General features: G+C 31.5%; 1 protein-coding gene across 1 annotated transcript; it reads left to right on the top strand.

Moving 5' to 3' along the window:
• Nucleotides 1-2,614: 2,614 nt before the first annotated feature.
• Nucleotides 2,615-4,670, top strand: LOC121219353 (eukaryotic translation initiation factor 5A-2). The gene is made up of 5 exons (XM_041097353.1): nucleotides 2,615-3,048; nucleotides 3,468-3,590; nucleotides 3,698-3,754; nucleotides 3,838-3,912; nucleotides 4,386-4,670. The coding sequence occupies exons 1-5, from the start codon at nucleotides 2,926-2,928 to the stop codon at nucleotides 4,485-4,487; spliced, it is 480 nt and encodes a 159-aa protein (XP_040953287.1). The 5' UTR covers nucleotides 2,615-2,925; the 3' UTR covers nucleotides 4,488-4,670.
• The last annotated feature ends 19,952 nt before the right edge of the window (nucleotides 4,671-24,622 follow it).

Below are 24,622 nucleotides of genomic sequence, written 5' to 3' on the forward strand. Positions count from 1 at the left end.
TTGGAGAAAATATTGGATTAACACCAACTAAAGTTAGAAGCTGGTTGCATTTTTAGATGATAACCAAATAACATATTAGCTCGTGTATCACATGTGTGCAACCCAAAGTTAGCGATATTATTTCTTGAAATAATTTGATTGGTTTTCAAGAAGTCCAGACTCTTGGATCTTATTTGGGGTTGCCTCTTCTCCATGACAAGGTCACTAATAGTACCTTAAAATTTGTGGTGGAAAGGTGAGACATAAACTTCAAAGTTGGGAAGCAAGGAAGTTATCCATCATTGGTTGGATCACGTTAGCCCAACCCATCCTTGTTCCAATTTTGAATTACTTCATGCAGTCGATGTTGATTCGTAAAGGGGTCTGTGCTAAGATTGAACGAATTGTCCGTCAGTTTATTTGGGGTTGTTTAGGAGGTCAGAAGAAGATAGCTCTTGTTGGGTGGGACTCAATTTGTCAGCCACGATCTCATAATGGCCTTAGGTTTTGTCATTTGTGGGACCAAAACACCTCCTTCCTCATGAAGAATGGGTTTAATTTAGTAACTGAGGAGAGTGTCTTATGGATTCGAGTTCTTTGAGCAAAGTATGGCATGAGAGATTAGCTTCCTAAATCCATTTTTGGGTGTCATGGTTCGCATCTTTGGAAGTATCTGTCTAATGTATAGCCTTTATTTCGCAAGAACTTAGAATGGTCAGTAGGTAATTGAAATAGCATTCGCTGTTAGAGAGATTCTTGGATTTCGTCTGTAGGCCCTTTGATATCGCAAATGCCTTCTCATGCCAACCTTGATTTAGATTGAATTCTTAGTGAAATGGTTATGCTATATGGTAGTTGGAACCTTGATTAGTTTTGCGTTTGGTTGTTTGAGGAAGTGATTAAGCAAATAATTTGTATTCCTCCTCCCCATCCCTCTTCGGTGTCGAACAAAATTATTTGGTTACGCACGGCTTCAAGGTCTTTTTTGGTTTGCAAAGCCTTTTGTTCTCTCAAGGAGAATTCTTGGAACTTTAAGGATGTCTTCTGGAAGAATAGCTAGAATTATGAGGGGCCGCAGAGAGTAAAAATTTTCCTTTAGCTAGCTTCCAAGCAAAGGCTCCTGACTAATTTGGAGCGCTTTAAGCTAGGAATTGGACATAATAGCTCTTGTCCTGTTTGCGGTTACGAAATTGGTAATACTCTTCATGTACTTCGAGATTGCTCGACAGCGAAGAAAGTTTGGTTGCATGTCATTCCTATCGATAGACAATGTCATTTCTTCTCCGGATCCATACATTATTGGTTGACTTCTAATATTGGCTATCATGTGTAACTGTTTGGACGAGGGGTAAGTTGGTCTTGTCTTTTTGGCCTAATTGCATGACGTATTTGGAAAAACAGTAACTTGTTCATCTTTCAAGATTTCACTTGGACGGCTCTTGAGATTGTTAAGGCTGCCTTTAACTGGGCGGAACAATTTGATTTTAGTCACAAAGACATCTAGCACTCCCCTCAAACAATTGTTTCCCGGGCACACATGGCTAATACATGGGTTAATTTGTTCACTAATGGTGCAGTTGCTAGTGGTGATTGAAGTGTTTTTGCTAGGGTGTTCTACGTGACTAGCACGGGAATTGGATCTTAGGGTTTTGTCATTTCTTGGGACGATGTTCAGTTTTTGAAGATGAATTATGGGGAATCTTGGATGGTTTACTCGTGATACTCAATAAATGATTTAAAAGGGCTATGATTCAGACGAATAATCTAGAGGTTGCCAAGGCTCTACAAGAAATTTTGATGACAAACTCTGGCATTACTGTGCTCAAGAGGGTTCGAAGAATTATGAGAACTAAAGGGTAGTGGTACATCAGTTATGTCCCTAGAGATTTAAACCAAGTTGCTGATTTTTTGGCTAAGCTGAGTTTAGCAGGAAAATCAAGTCTTCAGGTTTTTTATAACGCCTCAATTGAAGTTTTAGAGCTCATTCAACAAGATATGGCTAATGATGCTTTTGTTCAAATTATTTGATGTAATTCTATTTTTGTGTTTTTCATAAAAAAAAGAACTTTTTAATTGAATTTGCATAATCCTGTTTTAGTTATTGCTGTAGCATCTCGTAACCCTAATCTAGTGTCGAAGACGAGCGAAGGGTGTTACATTATTATATTTTTTTATTTGGTGGATATTGTTATTGGTTAATTATTGATGAAATTTCAAACATGGCATTAATGGTTGATGTACTTAATTATTGTCTAAGTTAAGTTTTTAGAAGTTAGGGGGAATATGACATGGGGGAGCTAAGGTTTATTTGATGATATAGATTCCTATGTTGTATGAGTTTTGTTCAATAAAGAGATTGTTGAAAAATATGGAATAGATGAGATGTGCTTAAGGAAGTGCCCATTTCCTTACCAATTGCGACTGATTTGTCTGTTTTCATATTTAGTTATTTATATTTTTTTGAAAAACTCATTTAAGTAAATTTAAAATTTTAATTTATGAGTTATATTACAAATTTTGAATTATATATATGATATTAGAGTTTTACTTTACAACTTTTTTAATAATTATTATTTTTATAAAAGATTTAATGATATGTGATTTGAATATTTTAAATATAATTTAGACATTCACTTGGGGTTATGCATTGACTTTCAAGTGGAATTGTATAAAGAAGATGAATGTGAGCTCACTTCAAATACAATTTAAAATGGTAGCTTTTAGAAAACGCAGCATATTTTTCTAATCACCTTCCTTCAAATCAATCATTATTGGAAATCAACGGCTACTCTTCACTCACCGGACTCACTGGATAACAACGAATAAAAATTGAAAACCCTAAGATTTCTTAAAGATTACCCCAATTTCTATAAATATAATACGCCCACGCCTTCCTCATCTGCGCCGCCCCCAATTTTCTCCCTTACTAACAACAAAAACCCTGAAATGTCGGACGACGATCATCATTTCGAATCCAAGGCTGATGCCGGCGCCTCCAAAACCTATCCTCAGCAAGCCGGTACTATCCGTAAGAACGGCTATATCGTCATTAAAGGCCGTCCCTGCAAGGTTGCCGTTGGAATTTGTTCCGTTATTTTTCTCAAAATTTTGTTTATTTTATTGATGGAGGAAGCTCCATAATTTGAATTTGATGGTTCAGGTTATTTATGTTAATAATGATGTTAAGTTTTTGTAAATTTTAGATCTAAATATTTCGTGTGGTATCGACTTTTGATGCTCGATTTATTTATATACATACTTGGTTGTTTCCGTTAGTAGCTCTAACTACTTGTTGAAAAATTGGGAATCGGATATGATTCTTTACAAAAAAAAAAAAAAAGCCAATCAGAGAAATTAAAAGTTAGAGCAAGCTGATAATAGTTTTTGGCATGTGATCAATTAGTGCTTGATGGGTTGACTGTTGATTTGCACTCTATGATTTGCAATTTTAGCTAACTTGATCGTTCTTTTGCGGCTGCTTGCGTCAGGTTGTGGAAGTTTCCACCTCCAAGACGGGGAAGCACGGTCATGCTAAGTGTCACTTCGTTGGGATCGATATCTTCACTGGCAAGAAGTTGGAAGATATTGTTCCCTCCTCCCATAACTGTGATGTATGATATATGAACAAACCTATAGTTAATGTTCATTCTCGGTTTTAATGTTTAATCTGTCAATGTAATTGTTCGGCATTACTAAATGATGCTTTCTGTTTTAACAGGTTCCGCATGTCAATCGTACTGACTACCAATTGATTGACATTTCTGAGGATGGATTTGTAAGTTCTTTTGCTTCCCTTTTGCTTAATGTGTGTGTGTGCTTATGTGTGTTTCTTCTGATTAGCTAAATTAAATATTTCAGGTGAGCTTGCTGACTGATAGTGGTGATACTAAGGACGATCTCAGGCTCCCAACTGATGAGAACTTGTTGAAACAGGTCAATTAACTGTCTATTTTTCATCATCTTATGTTTTGACTAATTACTCTTTAGCCAGTGAGAAGTCCTTTATGTTATTTAATTTAATGATATTTGAGTTGCAATGCTGGATGCTTGTAATCATATTGTGCTTGTGTGGAGCAATTTGGCCCCTTCGGCCAAACTACCCTTGCGCACATTGCAGCCTCTTCTTTAAAGAAGAAAACAAGTGAAACTTGTGCACAAGAGGGGTTTATGTTTTGTTTTCTATTTTGATCCTGTCCTCTTGGCTTGAGAATCCTAATTGTATGGGGGAATATGGTTGTTTTCACATGTTTAAAGCAGTTACATTCGATGCTACACAGCACCGCATTGCTCATTTTTGATATGCTAAAACCAAGACCATTTCCATATCATCATGATGAATTGATGATTGTTATAATTTGCTTTCATGAGGAGTTGCTGACAATAATGGTATCATTTCTTGATTGCAGATCAAGGATGGGTTTGGTGAGGGAAAAGACCTGGTGGTGTCTGTTATGTCGGCCATGGGGGAGGAGCAGATCTGTGCTCTCAAGGACATTGGTCCGAAATAGTTTGAGGTTTGGTGATTCTAAGTATGTTATTACAAATCTTAAATGGAATTATTTTTATAAGTGGCTTTTAATATCTTGCCTTTCCAAGACTTGGGGTAGGGTATAAATGTTGTTTGAATGGGTTTGTTTTGTTTGGTTTGGATGCTAAAGATAAAAAGGAAAAAAAAAACACCTTTACTAGTTTCTTGTTGTGCCATGGTTAACTGATTTTATCTTTTCAAGGCCTTTCTTCTTCTTTGTTGATATTTTTGAATGGCTGAGTCACAGATCTCTCTGCCAATATGGTTGTCAATTTAAATTTAAATATATTTAAATTATATAGCTTTTCTGTATATAAGTATAATATCACAAGTTTTTTTTTTTGATAAAAGTACAATTTATAGTTAGCACGTAATAGAAAATACAATGAATTAAAAATATTTGAATCTAATTTGTCTAATAGATTAGAAGTTGAAATATAATCCAAAGTAAACCTAGAAATATGATTCAAGGTTTTTGAGATTCGAGTTCAAAATACAGAGTTTTAGGTTAAGGTTCAGGATAAGAAAATTATTAAAATTATATGTTAATGAAATGGAAAATTATGTTGAAATGTTATCTAAATAATTGAAAAGAGATTATGGATCATGTGATGAGAAGTTTATAAAATAATTTTTGTGTGAACTGAGGAAATAACTAATAGTAATAGGTAGTTTTTGATCTCCTCTTTAATTTTTGCAAGATTTATTATTGTGAACATGTTTTCACATTTAGTTTGACATCCATTGATTTTATTTCACAATAATAAAATTTGTTAAGTACATGACGTGTTTAAAGTTAATAAATGTAGAAAATCTATTAACATGTCTTTTAAAATCAATAAAACAGTGTATAAAATTTAGTAACATTATTAAAAGTATTTAAATTAAGTATAATATTTTTGTCTTGAATTGAACGGAACGATGGTTAAAACTCTTGTTAAACATTGATTGGTACAAGTTTAAATTGTGTTATCTAAGGTAGTCAATATCGTGTTTGTGTGCACACTATTTTTCTATTGGAATTGGTACATATTGATCTGTTTCGATGCGCTGTTTTAGATTTGCCAATGTTTTAAAAAAATATATTAAATGAATTAAATAATTTTAAATATAAAATATTAATTAATTATATAAAATACTCATAAATAAAGTTCACAAATAAAATTTCATCATTTAACAAAATTTTAAATAAATAAGAAAAAAAATCCCACACGTTAAACAATAAAATTATACATGACATTATTTAAAAATCTATATTAATCATCTCATACTTACATATGAAGCTTTTAGAATTTTTTTAGCTTGTTTGTTATATAAATTATTTACTTTTTATTATTTATTAATTTTTACTTTAAAATATAAAGTTGCTATTTACCTTGGTTAAAGTTTAAATTTGATTAATAAAATTTTTTGAAGTTGGTAAAATAATAATAAGTTTATCTATTTTTAACATTATTCATACCCGTTTCAACTGGTGCAACCGAAATTGACCGGAATGAGCCGGTATAACCGGTACAAACCAGAATCTACACCTGTATGAAAAAGAGAAGTGATTGTTCCGATTTATTACTAGAACATTGCATATTGACCAGTGCAACCAAGATGAATGCGAAACCAACTACAAAATTAATGTTTTTAAGATAACCTCGGAACAATTTAAATATTTTAAAACTAATTTATTAAGCAAAATTATTTTAATAAATTTCTATATTTAAATTTTATAACACTTTTAAAACATTATTTGAAATAATATTAAAAAAGAAAATTTTAAAAATATATTTAAAACTCTAATTTAAACTACCATTAAGAAAGGAAAAAGAATTTAAGGAAAAAAAAGCAAGTTTCAGAAATAAAATTTTCATATATTACAAAACATATTTTAAATACGTCATTAAAATGCTCATTTTTCTTGAATAATGGCATATTTGATCCTTATATTTTATCAGAATTTTCTGGGACAATGTCATTAAAATGTTGATTGCATAGTGGTGACTGGTGATGATCATTCTCCCATTTTTTTTTCAATTTTTTTCATGCTCAAAACTTTCTTCCTCAATCATAGTTAAAATTTTTTTTATTGGGTCTCTTTTTCACCAAAATATATGATACATTCAAGTAGAGAAAAGATGTTTTTGCTTCCATACTTGTATAATTTGCATCATGAAAGTGAAGAGGAGGTTGAGCACACTAGCTTAAGTATTAATTTAGTGTTGTCAAATTATTACAACTTTAACAATCAAAATAGAGTGATAGAAATTGAGACACGGTTTGTGGAGATAATAATTGTTGCAAATATCCTTCCTTAAGCCACATTAAACCTAATCATCTACTTGCACAAATTAAAAAGCAGAAACTCGATTCAAGTGAATTGGTGTCACGATTGGTTGGGCATTAATTCAGTTTGAGAAATTACATTTTTTTTGTATTTAAAATAAGTTATATTATTTAAGGGTATTTTAGTTTTTTTATTAAAAAAATATTTATGGTGGAATCCGAATGCACGCCAATCATATTTAATAAAACCTTAACTTTACCACTCAACCAAAATTTTATTTCAATTTTTATACATTTTAATTTTATTACCTCTATCAATTGTATCATGTTGTTGATTGAGATGGTGCCACAAATTAACTTGACACCAACTTAGGATTGATGACAACACCATGATAAATAATTGTATTCATTTAGCCTAATGTATTCATATGTTTACTTATAATTTAATCTCTTTTTTTTTTAGTATCGTACATATTTAATGTGTTTTAACTTTAAACCATACATTTCATTATATGTTTTTGAAACACAAATTTATATTCTAAATGCGTGTGGAAACGTGTAATAGAGTTTTTAATATTTGTAATAAGCATTTTACGTATAGACATTTTATTTGTTAAATACTTTAAAAATAGTTTAAAATTATAATTATATACCAACAAGTGGCACATATTACACTCCTAAAGGGAGGATCCAAGTTCAAACCTTAAAAATAACATTGTTGGAAGAGATAACCTTAAATCACGAAGATGAACTGTGAAACTGAAATGAAGTATGTAAATTTATAATTAAGTTTGGTACCATTAAAAGCTTCAAGACCATTTATGATTGCAAACAAAAGACTCTTCACGGACAGAGTTGATTTAAAACTTGTATCATTATTTAAAAATTATTTTACACTAATATTTCATGTACTTTATAATTAAGTTCAATTAAAAATAATTTTGATATATAAAATATTTGAACTCAATTAAAAAAAATACTTGCTCAAATATGATTTAATATGAATTGAGTGAATAGCTCAGACTTGGGAGAACGAGTTTACTTTGCACAAATAGATCATTTTACTGTTTAAAAGTAATAAAAAATTATTTTATATTTGAATTTAATTATAAAAATTAATATTAATATAATATTATTATTATCTTATTATTTTAAATAATAAAACAGACCACGCTGGGCAGCCCAATGTTAAAAATATAAGTTCAAGCCTGTTTTAAAACAAGTTAAACTGATCGAGCTGGTTAAGTTACACGACCCGTGAAGATCTCTTATTATCATTCAATGAGTAAATAACATATATTTCATTTGTAATTTTAGAATTATTTTTATATTTGCAATAACTTTAAAATTTTTAAAAAATGTAAAAATTATTTCTATTTTTTATTTTTAAAGAGATTATAAAATTTTTAAAAATCATTTTAAAGAATAAAGATCGGTTTTAAAAAATATAAATGTTGAGAGTTAAAAAAATTATTTTATTTTTTTTATGATATCAATCATTCTAACAACAAAACGGATTAAAATTTTTAAATAAAAAATATAAAAACCCAATATTTCAAAAATTTAAAATTTAAACCTGAAAAAGAAATAAGGAAGTGGGAATTGACAGGATTGAAAGTGGCGTTCAAGCTCATTGATTGCATCGTGGAAGCCTCTAAAATGTAAACCATAAACACAATATTTCAATAAAACTACAAAATAAGAAATTTTCTAAAACGCTTACTGTACAATCACATGCAATTTATAATTCGGAAGATGAAATTAATAGAATTTATAAATATATAGAGTCAGTCAAATTTAATTAATTATTTAGTGTTATAATTAAATTGATAAAATATATAAATATTGAAGATTAAATTTATTACTATACAAATTAAAAAAAGGTTACATCATCATTTATGTTAATAATTTAATTGTGAATAACCAAAATCGAAAATATTTGTGATGAAATAGAAATTCTTTTAATTGAGTCACATTAATAATTAAGTGAATAATGATATATCTTATTATCTACATAAAAGTTCATGTAAACATAAATGTTTATTTTGGGGTACATAAAAATTCCTCATAATTGTTGTATCCATCTTCCTTTTAATAAAAAAGAGAGAGAATGGCATCCGTTATCCTCATCAGGATAAAATAATGATTATTTCGCCAATTTAATCTGATTTTGTATTTAGAATTTCTTTCATTTTCTTTTTAGAGAAAAAAAATAGTAGAAAGCCACTAACACATCATTGTCAATACATCAATGTTTTGACTAGACTTGCCCAAGATAGCTCATTCCATCCAATAGGGTAGCCACGATTTAGGTTGAATTTAAATTTAAAAATAATAAAGATATTTTTTAAAATTTAAATTTAATTGTGAAAATAAATAAAATATCAATTAAAAATATCTTTTAATATATTTTTTTAATTTTTTGAACTATGAAATAAGCTTTTTAGGCAAGTCAAGTAGATTTTGTCTTGAAATTCTTTTGGAATCAGTCATCACCTTAACCTATAGATAGCTCTAGTCTCGACACATTTTAAGTGTTTTTCTTTTTTCTTTTTTGTAAAAAATTATAGGTTTATGATTTCTAAAGCTGTTTACATAATATAATTTTAAAAATAAATTTGAGCGACTATTTTTTATAATTTACTTAAGAATAAAATAGTATTTTAAAAAATGAAGAGGCGAGGGGATAGAAAAATAATAGAGCTACTCTATGCCTATGTTTGGAAAATTTGAAATAAATGAAACCAAAATTGTAGTGTGCATGTTTCACCGGCCCTTAGCTGGGAAGTCACATCCCACCCCAAGCTTTGTCCCCTCTTCTTTAGATTCTACTATAAATTTGGTTGATTCAAAAATCGCATACATGCAATCAAAATGTAAGAAGAAGTAAATGTTTCCAACATATATACTTTAGTTATCTTGAAATTTAAAAAAGGTTAAGTAGGCACCAAACAGAATGCGATGACACAAATATCACATTCAATCGATATCCAATATAAAAAGAAAAAAAGCAAAGGCACGAGATAATTTGAATTGAGGGAATGGAGTGTTTTTGGTATTTGAATGGAATGGGGAGGGAAAGCCTCCTTTATCAGTGCAGTGACGAAAGTGACTAATGGGCCATTGTGTTTTCGTTAAAAGGTAGCAAATGGATGTGTCTTGCTTCTTTCTTATTATTAGGTATATAATCCCCATGCGGTATTAAATTTTATTTTTTTTCAATTTAAAATTCTAATTTTTGTTTTCAAATTTATTATCAATTTAAAATTACAAAAAAATAAAATATGAAATCTAACTCTATCTTCACATCCAATACAATCTATGATCATACAAAGTGGAGATTACGGTGGTTATCGGCAGTTCACTTGGTTTAAGGTGAGGTAGAGAGCTGCTCGAGATGGTGGGTTGTGGAGGTCAGAGAGAGAGAGAGAGAAGATCCCCTTTCCAAGTGAAAGTCTTGGTTTATATACTCTAAGTTAAAATCCCAAGGTGTCACATGTAATCATACCGTATGTGACTAAGAGTAGACATGTCAAATGAGACCCTTGTGCAATTTGGGACCTAAAAAGGTTATTCTAATAGGAGTTTCCTCGAGGAGTTAAAATGAAAGGTTGACCACAAGGACTAGTTCTTGGGATTGGTCACGAGGAGTGGAGGTTTGATGAGTCTTCTCAAGGTGTAGGGTTGTAACAATTGCCCCCCAATTGAGAGGGAGGTTATAAAGTGACCTTCCTTGAGGCTTTGCCACATGTCTTACTGAGCGAAAGATTGTTATTTCTTTTAAAGTTGAATTGTTGGGTGTTATGCACATGAGAAGCACGTGTGGACCAAGTTTTTTTCTTTTTGTGCGTGTATGTACCTGTATTTACGGTTGTGGTTTATAGCTCATCTTAGGGGAGTGTTCCTAGCTTTTTGTAGTGTTGTGTCATTTGGCGTATGTTAGATATTTGTTTTGTATTGGCCGTGGTTAAGCTTGTTCTAGAAGTTTCTTAAGGTTTGTAATGCCTATAAATTTTTTGAATTTTCACTATTTTAGATATTTTAATCGAAGTAAGGGATTTATCAGTTAGAGGATTTTTATCTTGTGAGACTTTGGCAAATTTTCTCTTCTTTCTTTCTTTCTTTCTTTCAATGTGAGAGATCGGTTTTACTCACATTCAGTATACTGCTTTTGTTTCTTTGGTTAGTTTCCATGCTTTGATAATTTTTTTACTTCTATTTTATGGTAAAATGGTGGGGGTAGTTATGGTTTGAATGTTGGTGATAATGGTGATCATCGGGGTAAGAAAAATGGGATAATAGCAGGTTAGTGAGGATTCCTTGTGTTGGGGGTGCGACTTAAAGCACTATCGGGATCAATGAGTTAACAAGGTTGTTAATGTGTAGAGGAATTTAAAGAAATAAATTTGAATTCTAATTTAGCATTCTTGGTGGCTTGAATGAATTGAGTAATATTAGTGGTTCAGAGCTTGTGGTAGGAGACTAAGGTTTTATCTTCCATTGTATACTTTGGAGGCAATGTTTCACTTGTTAGCTCATGACTTTATATACAAGGTGTTGAATTTTTACGGGGTGGCTCTTGGGCTGCTTTCGGGAGCTTCATGGTGCATTCCCATTGGATTTTTTATTTTGTGTTGCTAAAGGGATGAGATTTCTTTTATCGAGGTGTTTCAAAATTTGTTTTACTTATCCATTTTGAACCAAACTCAATTGCCTAGGATGCTTAGCTTTTGTAAGAGGCAAGTTCAGGATGTTGAGCGTTTACTACTTGGGAAGGCGAGCAACCTTGGTTTGGATCAAGTGAAATACATTTTTGTGGAATACAAAATTACTTTAGAGTTTCCCTTCCCAATCACTTAGTCTCTACCTCCCTTCGAGGTGTGTGTGGCTAAACCAAAACTGGTTGATCGGTTCAGGAAGGACCAGTTTGAAGCTCTTTAGAAGGATGACCCCTTAGATGTTCCAAATATTATAAGTATAATAAGCGTTTACCAATATTTTTGATGGGTTTGAGTCCTAATGGGTACAAGCTTGTGGATATTTAAAGGGTTTTTAGAATAATGGGGAATCGCCCCACTATTTAGAGGTGTGGCCCATGGGTGGCAATGAAAGTATTGTTCAGATACTTTTAGGATTGGAGCTTGAGTCGAAGAAATTTCTTAAAGAGTTTGGGTTATGCCCTCATCATGGTGGAGCACAAAGAAGCAAGGTGAGTGAGAGTAGTGAATGTCTTCAGCAACACTTTAAACCACTAAAGGTGTTGGTACCTTCTCAATGGCTGTGCCCGACGTACATACACCGAGCAGAGAAAATTGCAAATAAAGAATAAAACATACGGTGTTCTACAAGTGTCACAAGTCTAGTTGTAATATTTTTAAGTGTACAATGAAACACTCTTGGAGTATTCCAAGGATCGAATCCACAAGAGATTGGTCGATAAAGACGAATTAATCGTGATAAGCATGAAAACTAGAAAGTTTAATTAGCTAATATCTAACACAATATAGTACATCAAATCATAAATTGGAATGACTGAATTACAATAATAGTTAAAGGACTAAATTGTAAAAATTTTAAAATTACAATAAAGATAATCAAAGACAAAAATAGTAGTTGATTAATATCCATGTTAATAATTAATTCTCGAATTAATTGATTGGATTGAATAATTTTCTAATTGGATTAATTTTCACGTCTGGGTCTATAAAGTACCAAATTACGATTTATTCCAATTAATCTCTCGATCTCACTTAGACTTAATGAGGACAATAAAATTTATATGCGATAAGGTATCCTTTCAGTTTCACTTATCTATGTGTTCACCTAGAGTTGTCAATTCTAAGTTTCTATGTTATTTCAATTTAATCAAAATTATTTCAAATTTAGTCCCTAATCTTTAAATTAATTATTTAACAGTTTACTTAACTAACTACTTAAAGGATTTGGTTCATGCCCATGTTTAACAAACAACAACTAATAATTTTTATATTCATTTAAACAATCAAATAATACAAAAATTGAAAGAGTTTAGAATTACTCAAAATTTTACGCTATAGTCCTTGAGTTGTTTGTTGAAAAGATGCAAAAACAAGAATTCACAACTCCAATTACTTAATGGCAAGATTGAATTAATAAACTAATTAAAAATCTATTGAAATTGAAGGTAAAAACTTAAAGCTACAAAAAGTCTTTGTACCTCTGAGTTGAGAAAGACAAAAGTTACAGAAAATAATCTAAAACATAATACACACTTGATCTAAAACTATCTTAAAGTCTCTTTCAAAGAGTTTTATATGGTTGCTTATATACTATTGACAAGTTTAACCTAAGATGGACAAAATCGCCCCTAATTTAACAATTAATCTAGCCTGTTTTGACTGAGGAATATCCTTGTAAATTTTAGCCCGTCGAACATCAATGTCACGACACCCAGACATTGGTGTCGTGACCTTGCCAACAGATTGCTCCCATGTGTGTTTGGCAGCACCGGTGTCACGACTCTGGCCCCTTTAATAGCTCAGATTCCTCAATCGTGGTGATTACCCTTAATGTCACGATTTTAAGATTTTAATGTCATGACCGTAAAGCTCGATGTTGCGACTTGCACCACTCAATGTCGCGACTTCATCACCAATTTACCTACAGTGTGATAATTGTTGAAATTCAAGCCCCCAAAGTGATTGAATTCTTTAATGTCGCGACATCAATGATCTGTTGTTGCAACCTAGAGGACAATATCAAGATCTCTTCATGATTTTGCCTTACTCACTTCCTAAACAAGCTCAATTTAGTTGTTAAACTCCCAAAGGTATGATTTTGCCATTTAGGTAAAAACACACACTAAAAATGCATAAAGTTGAATTTTAAAGTAAAAGTCTAATAGTTATTAAAAAGTATAACATAAAGCCATAAAATACTTAAATACAAGCTTATGAAGTGTAAAAAATGACTTAATTTACCATATCAATTTATGGAAAATCAATCAACACCTTGGATTACTAAGGCCACAAGCACTTCAGTAGCACCCTTGACCACTAACACTATTGGCGTTTTGGTACCTACTCGTAGGGAGCCCTTGTAGGAGCCTTAAGAATATGTGGAGCCCTCAATGAAGTGTAGAGGTAGATTTGGTTCTAATAGGGTGGAGGCCAATAGGAATAAGGGGATTCTTGAAACTGAGGAGATAGAATTTCCTAGTAGCAAAGAGTTTATCGATAACGAGGATAATTTCGAGCCTATCTTTGTTTGTGCTTATATGTGTACTAATGATGATTTTCTGTAACACCCTTTACCCGTATTCCTTACCGGAACAGAGTATGAGGTATTACTAAATTTTTTTAAAAAATTTCGACAGCATTCCTACTTATTTTTTCTTAAACCTCCTGCAAATTTACAACACATTCCAATATACCAACCAATTTCATTTGTATAAACACACATACAGTTTAACTATTAATAAACATTACATTTAAAAGGGAACCATAACATATATTTACATGATGATCCCACATTACATAAGTCGTCTATACATGCCATAAAATTTCGGAACACTAATAGTAAAATACCCCAAATGTGAAGGATAGTGTAGATGATTGTCTGACTTCGTTCCAATTTCCGAGTTGTTGGAAGTCACTATAATCAAGAGAAAAATAAAATCGAGTAAGCATATAGTTTAGTAAGTAAACACATGATAAATAAGTAATTACTCCCATAACTACACCAAAATATAAACTTATTCATGAATAACTTTATTGTTTAGGCAATTTCCAGCAAGCTGTTTTTCTGCGTCATAGTCGCTAATTTATTTTTATCTGGAGGTACAGGGCTCCAAATTGAGTTCCGTAAATTTTACCTGAAACTAGTCTCATATACAATTTCACCATAAAAATTTAAGAATTTTTGACCCAGCCAATTAGTACAGTTATTCATTAAACCTTCCCCTGTTTCACTGCCCAATGGTTCTGACCCTTCCTCACTAAAATTCACTTAACTCCCTGTAAAAAATTTGAAAAATGGTTTCGCTTGTTTCTAATAAAAATAGACTCAATAAGGATTCCAGGGATATAAATTTCATGCCATAATTATTTTTTTACAATTTTTGGTAATTTTCCAAAGTTAGAACAGGGGATCTCGAAATCAATCCAGCCCTGTTTCAGTAAAATTCAGATATCTCCAAAAATACAACTCTTTTGCTTATTCTATTTCTTTCATATGAGAATAGACACATTCAGCTTCAATTTCATATATTATTCAGCTTCCCATTTGTTTTCCACCATTTATGGTGATTTTTCAAAGTTACCCAACTGCTGTTGTTCAACACAGTTTATAATTAAATCGTTCCTTTTTCGTTTTTGATATTTTCTCCCATCTCATACATGGATCAATTTAGTATCCAACTCAATATTTACCCCATAAAATTTTCCACCATATGGCAATATTCACCTTCCACACTTTTTCGTTGAACACTCGGAATGTTAACCGTTATTGGTGGATCTCGCACTTAGCAACACCACTGAATCGGGGAATCAGCACTTAGCAACCCCTCGGGGGAATCAGCACATAGCAACCCCCTTTTCATTTCAAAGATACGGTGGATATCGCACTTAGCACCACCAATGAACCGGGGAATCAGCACTTAGCAACCCCTCGGGGGAATCAGCACATAGCAACCCCCTTTTCATTTCAAAGATACGGTGGATATCGCACTTAGTACCACCAATGAAATCGGGGAATCAGCACTTAGCAACCCCTCGGGGGAATCAGCACATAGCAACCCCCTTTCACATTTCAAAGATATGGTGGATCACGCACATAGCACCACCAATGAATCGGGGAATCAGCACACAGTAACCCCTTTTATATACAACCTACTCCGGCTTATTTCGAGTGTTCAACCCATAAACCATATATTGCAACCCTTTATCACCTTTCCCGATTTAACAACATTTTTAGGATATTGCCAAACATTTATTTTAAATTCCAAATAAATCTCAACATATATCAAATAATATCAAAATAATACATTAAGTCACGTGTTTACTTACCTCGGTGCAAAATATCGTAATTTTGCACTTTACTCCACTATCTTTTCTTTTCCCCGTTTGATATACTCTCCACGTCTTTCTTGATCTATAATAGCAAATTTAACTCGTTTAATATTCACATTTATTAAAATAATCCACCACCCAACTTTTTGAAAAATTACAATTTTGCCCCCAAACTTTTGCATAATTACACTTTTGTCCCCAAGCTCGGAAATTAAACTTCATCACTTATTCTTAAGTTTTATAACATGCTGAACATTTTTCCCTTCTATGGCAACATCAAATTCCCACTCCAACACATACTTTTGAATATTAATTATTTTTACCGATTATGTCTATTTACCCGTTTTTGCTTAAAATTCCTTAGCAAAAGTTGTTTAACATAATCTCTAGCTTCATATTCCACCATAAAACAGCAAAATAAACACATTTCACCTATGGGTATTTTTCCAAATATGAACCCTAACACGAATTAATGGTAGAATAAGCTAAACAAAGTTACCGGGACTCCAAAAATACGAAGAACATTAAAAACGGGGCTTGGAATCACTTACTATGGAGCTTGAAAGCTTAAAAACCCTAAATATGGCTTCCCCCTTGCTGATTTCGTTCACCATGAAGAAGATGAGCATATTTTGCCATCTTTTTCCCATTTAATTCTATTTAATAACCAAATGACTAAAATGCCCCCATTTAAAAAAAATCTATTTCACCCATTTCTTATGTCTATTTTTGTCCATCAACAACTAATGGTCTAATTACCACATAAATACCTCCAATTTAAAATTTCATAACAATTAGACACCTCTAAGATGTAGAACTCAACTTTTGCACTATTTACAATTTAGTCAGTGCCCAAACGTCGAAATTTTCGAACGAAATTTTTACGAAAATTTTCGGTGAAATTGTAGACAATAAAAATATAATAATAACCATATTTTCCCTCGTCGGATTTGTGGTCCCGAAACCACTATTCCAACTAGGCCCAGAATCGGGCTGTTACATTTTCCATGTGATGTAAGAGGTGTTGGAGTGATTTCACGAGCAGAGGACATAACCGTTACAAGTGAGGGGGTGACTACTGAAGAGGATTTCCTTATTGTGTTGTCTTTAGACAAAGAGGAACTCCTTCCTCTGAGTATTGGTATTGATATCTTTGAGTTAAGGGGTGTGCCTAAGGGAGGCAGGAATGGTTTTATAAGTAGGTGAAGAACCATCCTGTAGGCACTCTAACTCATAATACGTTTTGTGTTTTAGCTTATTTTTTTCATTACTATTTCTTGAATATTAACTTGTATTTACTGATTTCTTGTAGGTGAGATAGTTGCTCGTTCAAGTGGTGTTGGAACTACTACTTTTGCCAGTTTTAGTAGTTTTATAGTGGTTCCTACTACTGTTTCTCCAACATTAGTAACACTACTACTATTTCTGGTTTGAGCACTGTTATAACTACCTCCACTATTAACATCAACGTTGCTCGTTGGTTAGGGGACTTAGATGTAGAGCGAGCAGTGCTGAGTAGTTTGCGTCCTCCTATTCACTAGAAAAGGTCTCAAGATGGGTTAGATGGTGATTCCTAATCAAAGAGGGACGGGTTAAGAGTGGCAGTTCCTCATGGTTCGAATCCTGCTTCATCTCAAAACTTGCCTTACACTTAAGTCTTTACAGTCATCTCCTCTAGTGCTAGTTCTATTGCTCCTACCTCAGAGAGCTTTCATGTTTCTACAGGTATTAGGACAAGTATGTCTTTTGGTACAGTTATAGGGGTTCTCAGAAGCAGCCCATTTCCTCCAGTTTTGGATGCTAACTTTTTTTTTTCACTTTGCTTAAGTATGCCCACTCTTTCCATTACTAGTGTTACCAGTCATATTGTTTATGGGGTGCACAATCCCAAATTTATGGAGTTGGGCTCATCCCTCAATTAGACACAAGAGGTTTGTGTTGGAAAAAATCTGGTTCGAAAATGGTTTTCTTGCATAGTGGAAAAATAAAATTTTGAAAACCGATCTAGTTTGTGATATTTATAGTAATAAACTTTTCCCAAAATCGTACTTGCGTTTTGGGCTAGACGAATCCTTATCGTTCCCAACTTTCAATCGAACGATCTTCTCTGCTTATTAATTATAAACTCATTTAGTCACGAAGTCATTTCACTATAGTATTGTGACTAAGTTCTCTTCAACGACATACCATTACAAAAGCAACTACTCAGTTTTCGTCCAATGACCTTGTAATAAGTGTGTTACCATTATATGATAGCCTTGACCTCTTTGGGATAATATTCGTTCTCTTAATATGATCCTACTTTATCTCATGATAACCACTGCATCCTCCTTCATAAAAAGTCAATCACTATGAAATAGTGATCAAGTCATTCATCACAAAGACGGACGACTTGTGGTCATGTTTACTTTTCATCAACCATGTAACGTCAATGAGAGGATATCATTTACCCATGTTTTGGTTTATGAATTCTATTGTTGTGAATGACACTACATACTGCAGAAGTCGTACATCTAACGCACCAGCTTTCGGTTCCTTATCTTTTTGAACTTAGGCTTTTACTTACATAAAAGTGTATGGGTCACGCATACATAGTTCGCCATCCACTCAGGATTTAGGTATGCTACACTATGAACGTCACAAGTGAATAAATCTATAAATAGTTTTATGATCTATTTTGCTTAGGTCATGTCTGATGTATTGTCAGTCTAATCAGCCACATCTATGTCTCTATATTTGAGAGTCATCTGCTTCGATGCCTAAGACAAGACATCTCCCCAATTGAACTTGATAGACGACATATTAGTCTTTCAACTGGTTTACTCATTTCTGATTAGACTAAGTACATGTTTAGGCTTGTCTACTAATACAAGCTGTCTTTCCGTACTACGATTCAACCACATAATACCACTTATATTAATTGAACATTAGACAACCAATGAGTAACATTTACTTCCATTTTGCTTTGCATGCAAAAATATTAGAGGAAAATATACAAAATATTAATGTAATTCCTGAGTAATTTTATTAACCAATATATTCGAAAAAATTACAAGTGGACTTAGATAAATCTTTACAAGTGGAAAACTTTCTCTCTTATAGAAATTGGTATAATTATTATTCCCAAAAAATAAAATTTATACTTAGAAATAAATTCTCAATATTTTTTGGGCAGAATAATAATATTTCAAAGTTGTATATAACTTATTGTGTTTTTAGCCCTACCGGTGTCATCTATTTATAGGTAGTGGAAGTGAAACCCTAGTTGAATCAGTAGAATGCATTTAATGTCTATTTAATAGAAAAAATAATCCCCTAGTTGAACTAGGGGAGAGAGAGCTAATAGGGTGTGCTTCCCCTAATATGTATTATGACGGGGATTAGGGTCTCTCTTGTATTGGGTCCAATATACATGCTTCCTGAACCTTCAACCCAACACTTTATAATTAAATCCAACTCAACACATGGTTTTTTATTTCTAAAAATAGACATTATTTATTAAATTAATTAATTTTCCAATTAAATAAAATTTTTAACCTAATTCTAATTCCATTAAAATCAGGACAATTTTACCATAAAAGAATTTATAAGAAAATATATTTAATTTCTACATTCAACGGATTTCATAATGACCAATTAATTTAATTTCATTTTCAAAATTTAATTATTTAATTAAATAATGATTCAAAAAACTTAAATTAATTTTTAAGTTATTTCCATGCTAAACGAGAAACCACATTCATTTTCGAATATTTCTCTAACTTTATCATTTCTATCCATTTATATTCATTTGATTCATCATGCAATTTAATTCTGGTTTCAACGAGCTAGAGGAGAGACCAATTGAACATATGTGATTAGGGCTCAAACAATTTATAATTAAGTTTTAACTTTTTGTCTATTAATTATAAGCTCATTCAGTCACGAAGTCATTCCACTATAGTATCATGAATGAGTTATCCCCAATTACATAACATTAAGAAAGCTACTCGATCAGTGCTTGTCCAATGAGTTTGTCATAAGTGTATTACCCTCATAGGATATCCTTAATCTATTCAGGATAAATCCATTCTCCTAATATGATTCTATTTTATCTCATGGTAACCATTAGATCTTCCTTCATGAAAAGCTAATTACTATCACATAGTAATTAAGTCATTCATCACAAAGACAAACGACTCGTAGCCACTTTTACTTTTAATCTATCATGTAATGCCAATGAGAAAAGATTATTTACTCATGTTGTGAGTTATGAATTCCACTATTGTGAATAATGCTACATATTAGAGAAGTCGTATACCCAATGCACTAGGTTTCGATTCCTTCTCAATTCAAACTCAGGCTTTTACTTACATCGAAGTATATAAGTCAAGCATACATAGTCCATCATCCACTTAGGATTAATGTATGCCATACTATGAACGTCACAAATGAATAAATCCATAAACGGATTTAGGATCTATTCTACTTGGGCCCTGTATATTATATTGCCAGTTAGATCAGTCATACTTATGTCTCTATCTTCTGGGAGTTATCTGCTCTGATACCCATAACAAAATATCACCCAAATTAGACTTGATAGACGACATATTATTCTTTTAATCAATTTGCTCATTTTCGATTAGACTATGGACATGTTTAGGTTCATCTACTAATATAAGTTATCTTTCCATATTACGATCCGACTACGTAATACCGCTTAGTATTAGTTAAACATTAAACAACTAGTGAGCTAATATTTGCTTCCATTTTGCTTTGCACATGAAAACCATTGAGGAAAATATACAAAAGATATTAATGTAACTCAAGAATAATTTTATTGACTAATTTGTTTAAAAAAGAATAAGTTTACAAACAAATATACTACACTTAGGGCACTAGATTCAACAATTTGATACAGAGTTGGACAGAGGATTCACTTTGTGGAAGCTGACAAAACCCGCTTGGAGCTTGTGGCTATTTAGGCACGAGAAAAAAGCTCAAATGCTCAAAGTTAAGCTATAATTGCTTTTGAAAAAGTGGCTTATTTGATGAAGGAGAAGAAATTATGATGCGCTGAGAAGGTGGAATTAGATATTAAGAAGGATGATGTAGAAAAGAAGTATCAAGAAGTTACTTTTTGAATTCAACATCTTGAAAATATGCTTAAGGAGAAAGAGGATATTGAACTTAAATTTAAAAGAATAGTTAGCCATTCAAGGTGAGGAGTGCAACTATTAGGGTGAGAAGTTGTTTGCGAAAAGTCAAAAGTTGCTCAAATGTCAAGATTCTTTGGAGAGGGCACAGAAAACTATCTCGAGCTACTTTGACTATTGAGAAACTTTTAGAGATAGCATTTTGGTCGTTGTTTAAGTGTTAAACAAGCCTTTAAACTTGGAAGGAGTGAAATTTGCTGCTTGTCGAGGGGGCTATGAAGTGCCGGTTGAGTATTAACGCTACAAACCCTTCAGAAGAGGAGTTCACCATATTTTGTGAAGCTATGCAGGACAGGCTTTATCTCGTTGCTAGCATTCTTCAAACTAAAGCATCCTTCACTAAAGGAGAAGAGTTGCAGTATGAGGATAAGGTGCAGAGTGGGATTTGTGATGGGGTAGAGACTCACACTACTTGTAAAGTAAATGATCCCCTTAATGCCATGGATGAGAGTGATACTGCTAATAAGCAATCATGATTTTTTTTGTTTTCTTTTAAACTTTTGTATGAACTATGTTATTTGTTTAAAAGTTTGTTCTAAAAGATTGTTCGTTATTTGTAATTATCTCTGTCTTTTAACCTTTATTGTGCAAAGTCATATTAATTTTGTTATCATATTTTATGTGCATTTCTCTTTTGGGGTTTCTACTTACACCACCTACTATTAAACTTAGCGAGCAATTTACCTTTCGAGGTGTCTGTTTTATAACTTGTGAGTTTTGCTAAACGCCTTAAGTGGCTAGTAGTTCATCTGCTATTAAACATAGTGAGTAGTTTATCTCTCGGAGTGTCTGCTTTATAACTTGTGAATTTTGCTAAACGTCTTAAAAGGCTAGCAGTTCATCTGCTAGCAAACTTAGTGAGTAGTTTACCTCTTGAGATGTTTGATTTATAAGTTATGAATTTTTCTATAAGTTATGAATTTTTCTAAGTGCTTTAAGAGGCTAGCAATTTATCTACTATTAAACTTAGCGACCAGTTTACCTCTTGGGGTGTTTGCTTTATAACTTGTGAATTTTTCTAAATGCCTTAAAAGTTTAGCAATTCATTTGCTATTAAACTTAGTCACATGATAGTTCTCCACTTTCATTACAAAATGCAGTTTGAAATCACGCTATACATAATCATTTTGAGATGCCTAGCATTCTATATTCTTGGGACAATTTTACCTTTCGAGTATGCTAGTTTGTAAGCTTCAAATTGCAGTTTCTTAACCACTTTATACATACCCTCCCAATTGGGGGTCATTTTACCTCTTTGTGCCTAGGGGATGGTTGCTTCTGCATTTTGCATTACCAAATCTCCAACTTAGAATTGTTTGTTCCTTAGTTTCATATTATAGTAGCTTGCTACTTATCAGTTCTTTGCGACTAATCTAATTTCTTCTTGTTCTCGTGTATCCTCAATGAGGTCAAGATTAGCTCGAAGTTCTTCTTCGTTGGACACTGGGCCAATGTGCGAAGTTCTAAAGTCAAAGGATTTTTATTATCAAAATTTGCCAACTTAAACATGACAAATTTTCTGAGCAGACAGTAGCATAACTAGTTAGCATGGTCCATGTACTACTCAAAAATAGTCTAAAAAAACAAAAAAAGTATATTTATATTTTAATTTTTTGTATTAATCTTCTCCTTCAATATATCATTATTTTCATCATCTTCTATCTTGATCTTCTTATTCTTTTTCTTCAATCTATCATCCTCGTCATCATTTTCGATCAGCATTGAACTTTTAATGTAATTAATTACTTTGTTGTAAATTAAGTAAACAATTATAAAATTATAATAACAAATAATAATTTATTTTTTAAATTAAATATTTATGTAAAATTATAATTATAGTTATAATAGTAATTAGAAAAATAACATAAAATAAACTTAAAATTAATAAGAACACACAATTATAAAGTGAAACTTTCACACCAAACAATAGAATGACACAGGAAAGTAAATAAGGTTGAGTTTAAAATAAATTTAGTATAACATGTAAAATAAAATAAATAAATGTCTAATGAAAAATATCAAACATTTACCTCATCATCTATTAAAACAATCTTTCATCTCTCTTTGGTGATATTGTCATCTCAATATGAATTGAAATTTCCTTTTTGAGAAAATCAATACTTTAATACTCATTTGAATACTTTAATACTCCATTATATTTTAGACGCTACAAATTTACCAACGGTAATAATCTCTTTTTTTTTGTGATATTATTTAGAGGCTATTTGTTTAAAAATGCTTAAATGTTGAATGCTATTTATAATGGTAAATCTTAATTTTAATTGATTTATAATTGTAACACTAATTAAATAATAATTAATTTAAAATAATATATATTATTAATAATTAATTAGCATACTCTATTATGTTATTCAAACCAATAAAAGTACTATGCAAAAAAAATGATATAATTTTATCTATCATTAATAATTAATTAATAATATTTATTCTTAATAGTTAAATTCGATTCAAAAATTTCTATCTATATATATTATAAACATGGATATTGATATAGAAATAAGTAATTAAAAAAATAAAGAAGGTAAAAGTACTATAGAGGCCATTGTATTAGGAGCATACTGCATTTTGCCCTTTTACCAAAAAAGGGCAAATTAGTCCTTATACATTAGATTAAGAGCAAACTAGTCATTTTTGTTAAAAATTTCTTCCATTTCTATTGTTAGAAATTGATGCGGTTGACGGAATAACCAAATAGTTACACGTGGTGTACCACGTATACCTCATTTTAACGTATAGAGATTGATTTTTAATAATAGAAATGGATGAAATTTTTAACAAAAAGATCCATTTATGCTTTGATCTAACGTACAAGAACTAATTTGTCCATTTTTTGAGTAAGGCGACAAAATGCAATTTGACTTCTAGTATAAGGACCTCCATAGTATTTTTATCGATAAATAAGTAACATCTACATTTTGCAAAAGTTGTGGATTTAGTCCTTATACTTAATTTGATCAATTGTAGCCCTTGGACTTTTAAAATTGGTCAATTTTAATCACTATACTTAATTTGGTCAATTTTGGCCCTTGGACTTTTAAAATTGGTCAATTTTTGTCCTTATACTTTTCAAATTTTAAAATTTTAGCCCTGATCAAAACAATTGCAGTTAAATTCGTTTGGTTAGATTCAATTACTAGTACTATTTGTATAGTTGTAGATTTTTTGTTCATATTGTGAAATTAGATCATTCTAAGTCCCTATACTTTTCAAAATTTGAAATTTCAATATTAACGCAAATGATAGTTGTTAATCCATTAATTGGATATTTAGGGGTAATATGTGAAAATAATAAGTTGACATGACATTATACATATAATAATATATTTGGCGCATCAGATTTTGAAAATAGTAGAAGTTAATAAATTTAACAATTATTGTTTGGTGATGACTGAAATTTTAAAATTTGAAAAGTAAAAGGACTAAAATGATCAAATTGAAGTAAAGGGTTTAAATTCATAACTTTTGCAAAGTAAAGGGAGTAATAACAAAAAATTAACCTTTTATTTCTTAAAATAAAGAAAAAAAAACAAATATTTGACTTTTTTTTTTCAAAGCATTACTAGTTTCCGTTACAGCGT

Source organism: Gossypium hirsutum, chromosome D07 (assembly GCF_007990345.1).
Source record: "Gossypium hirsutum isolate 1008001.06 chromosome D07, Gossypium_hirsutum_v2.1, whole genome shotgun sequence".
NCBI lineage: Eukaryota > Viridiplantae > Streptophyta > Magnoliopsida > Malvales > Malvaceae > Gossypium > Gossypium hirsutum.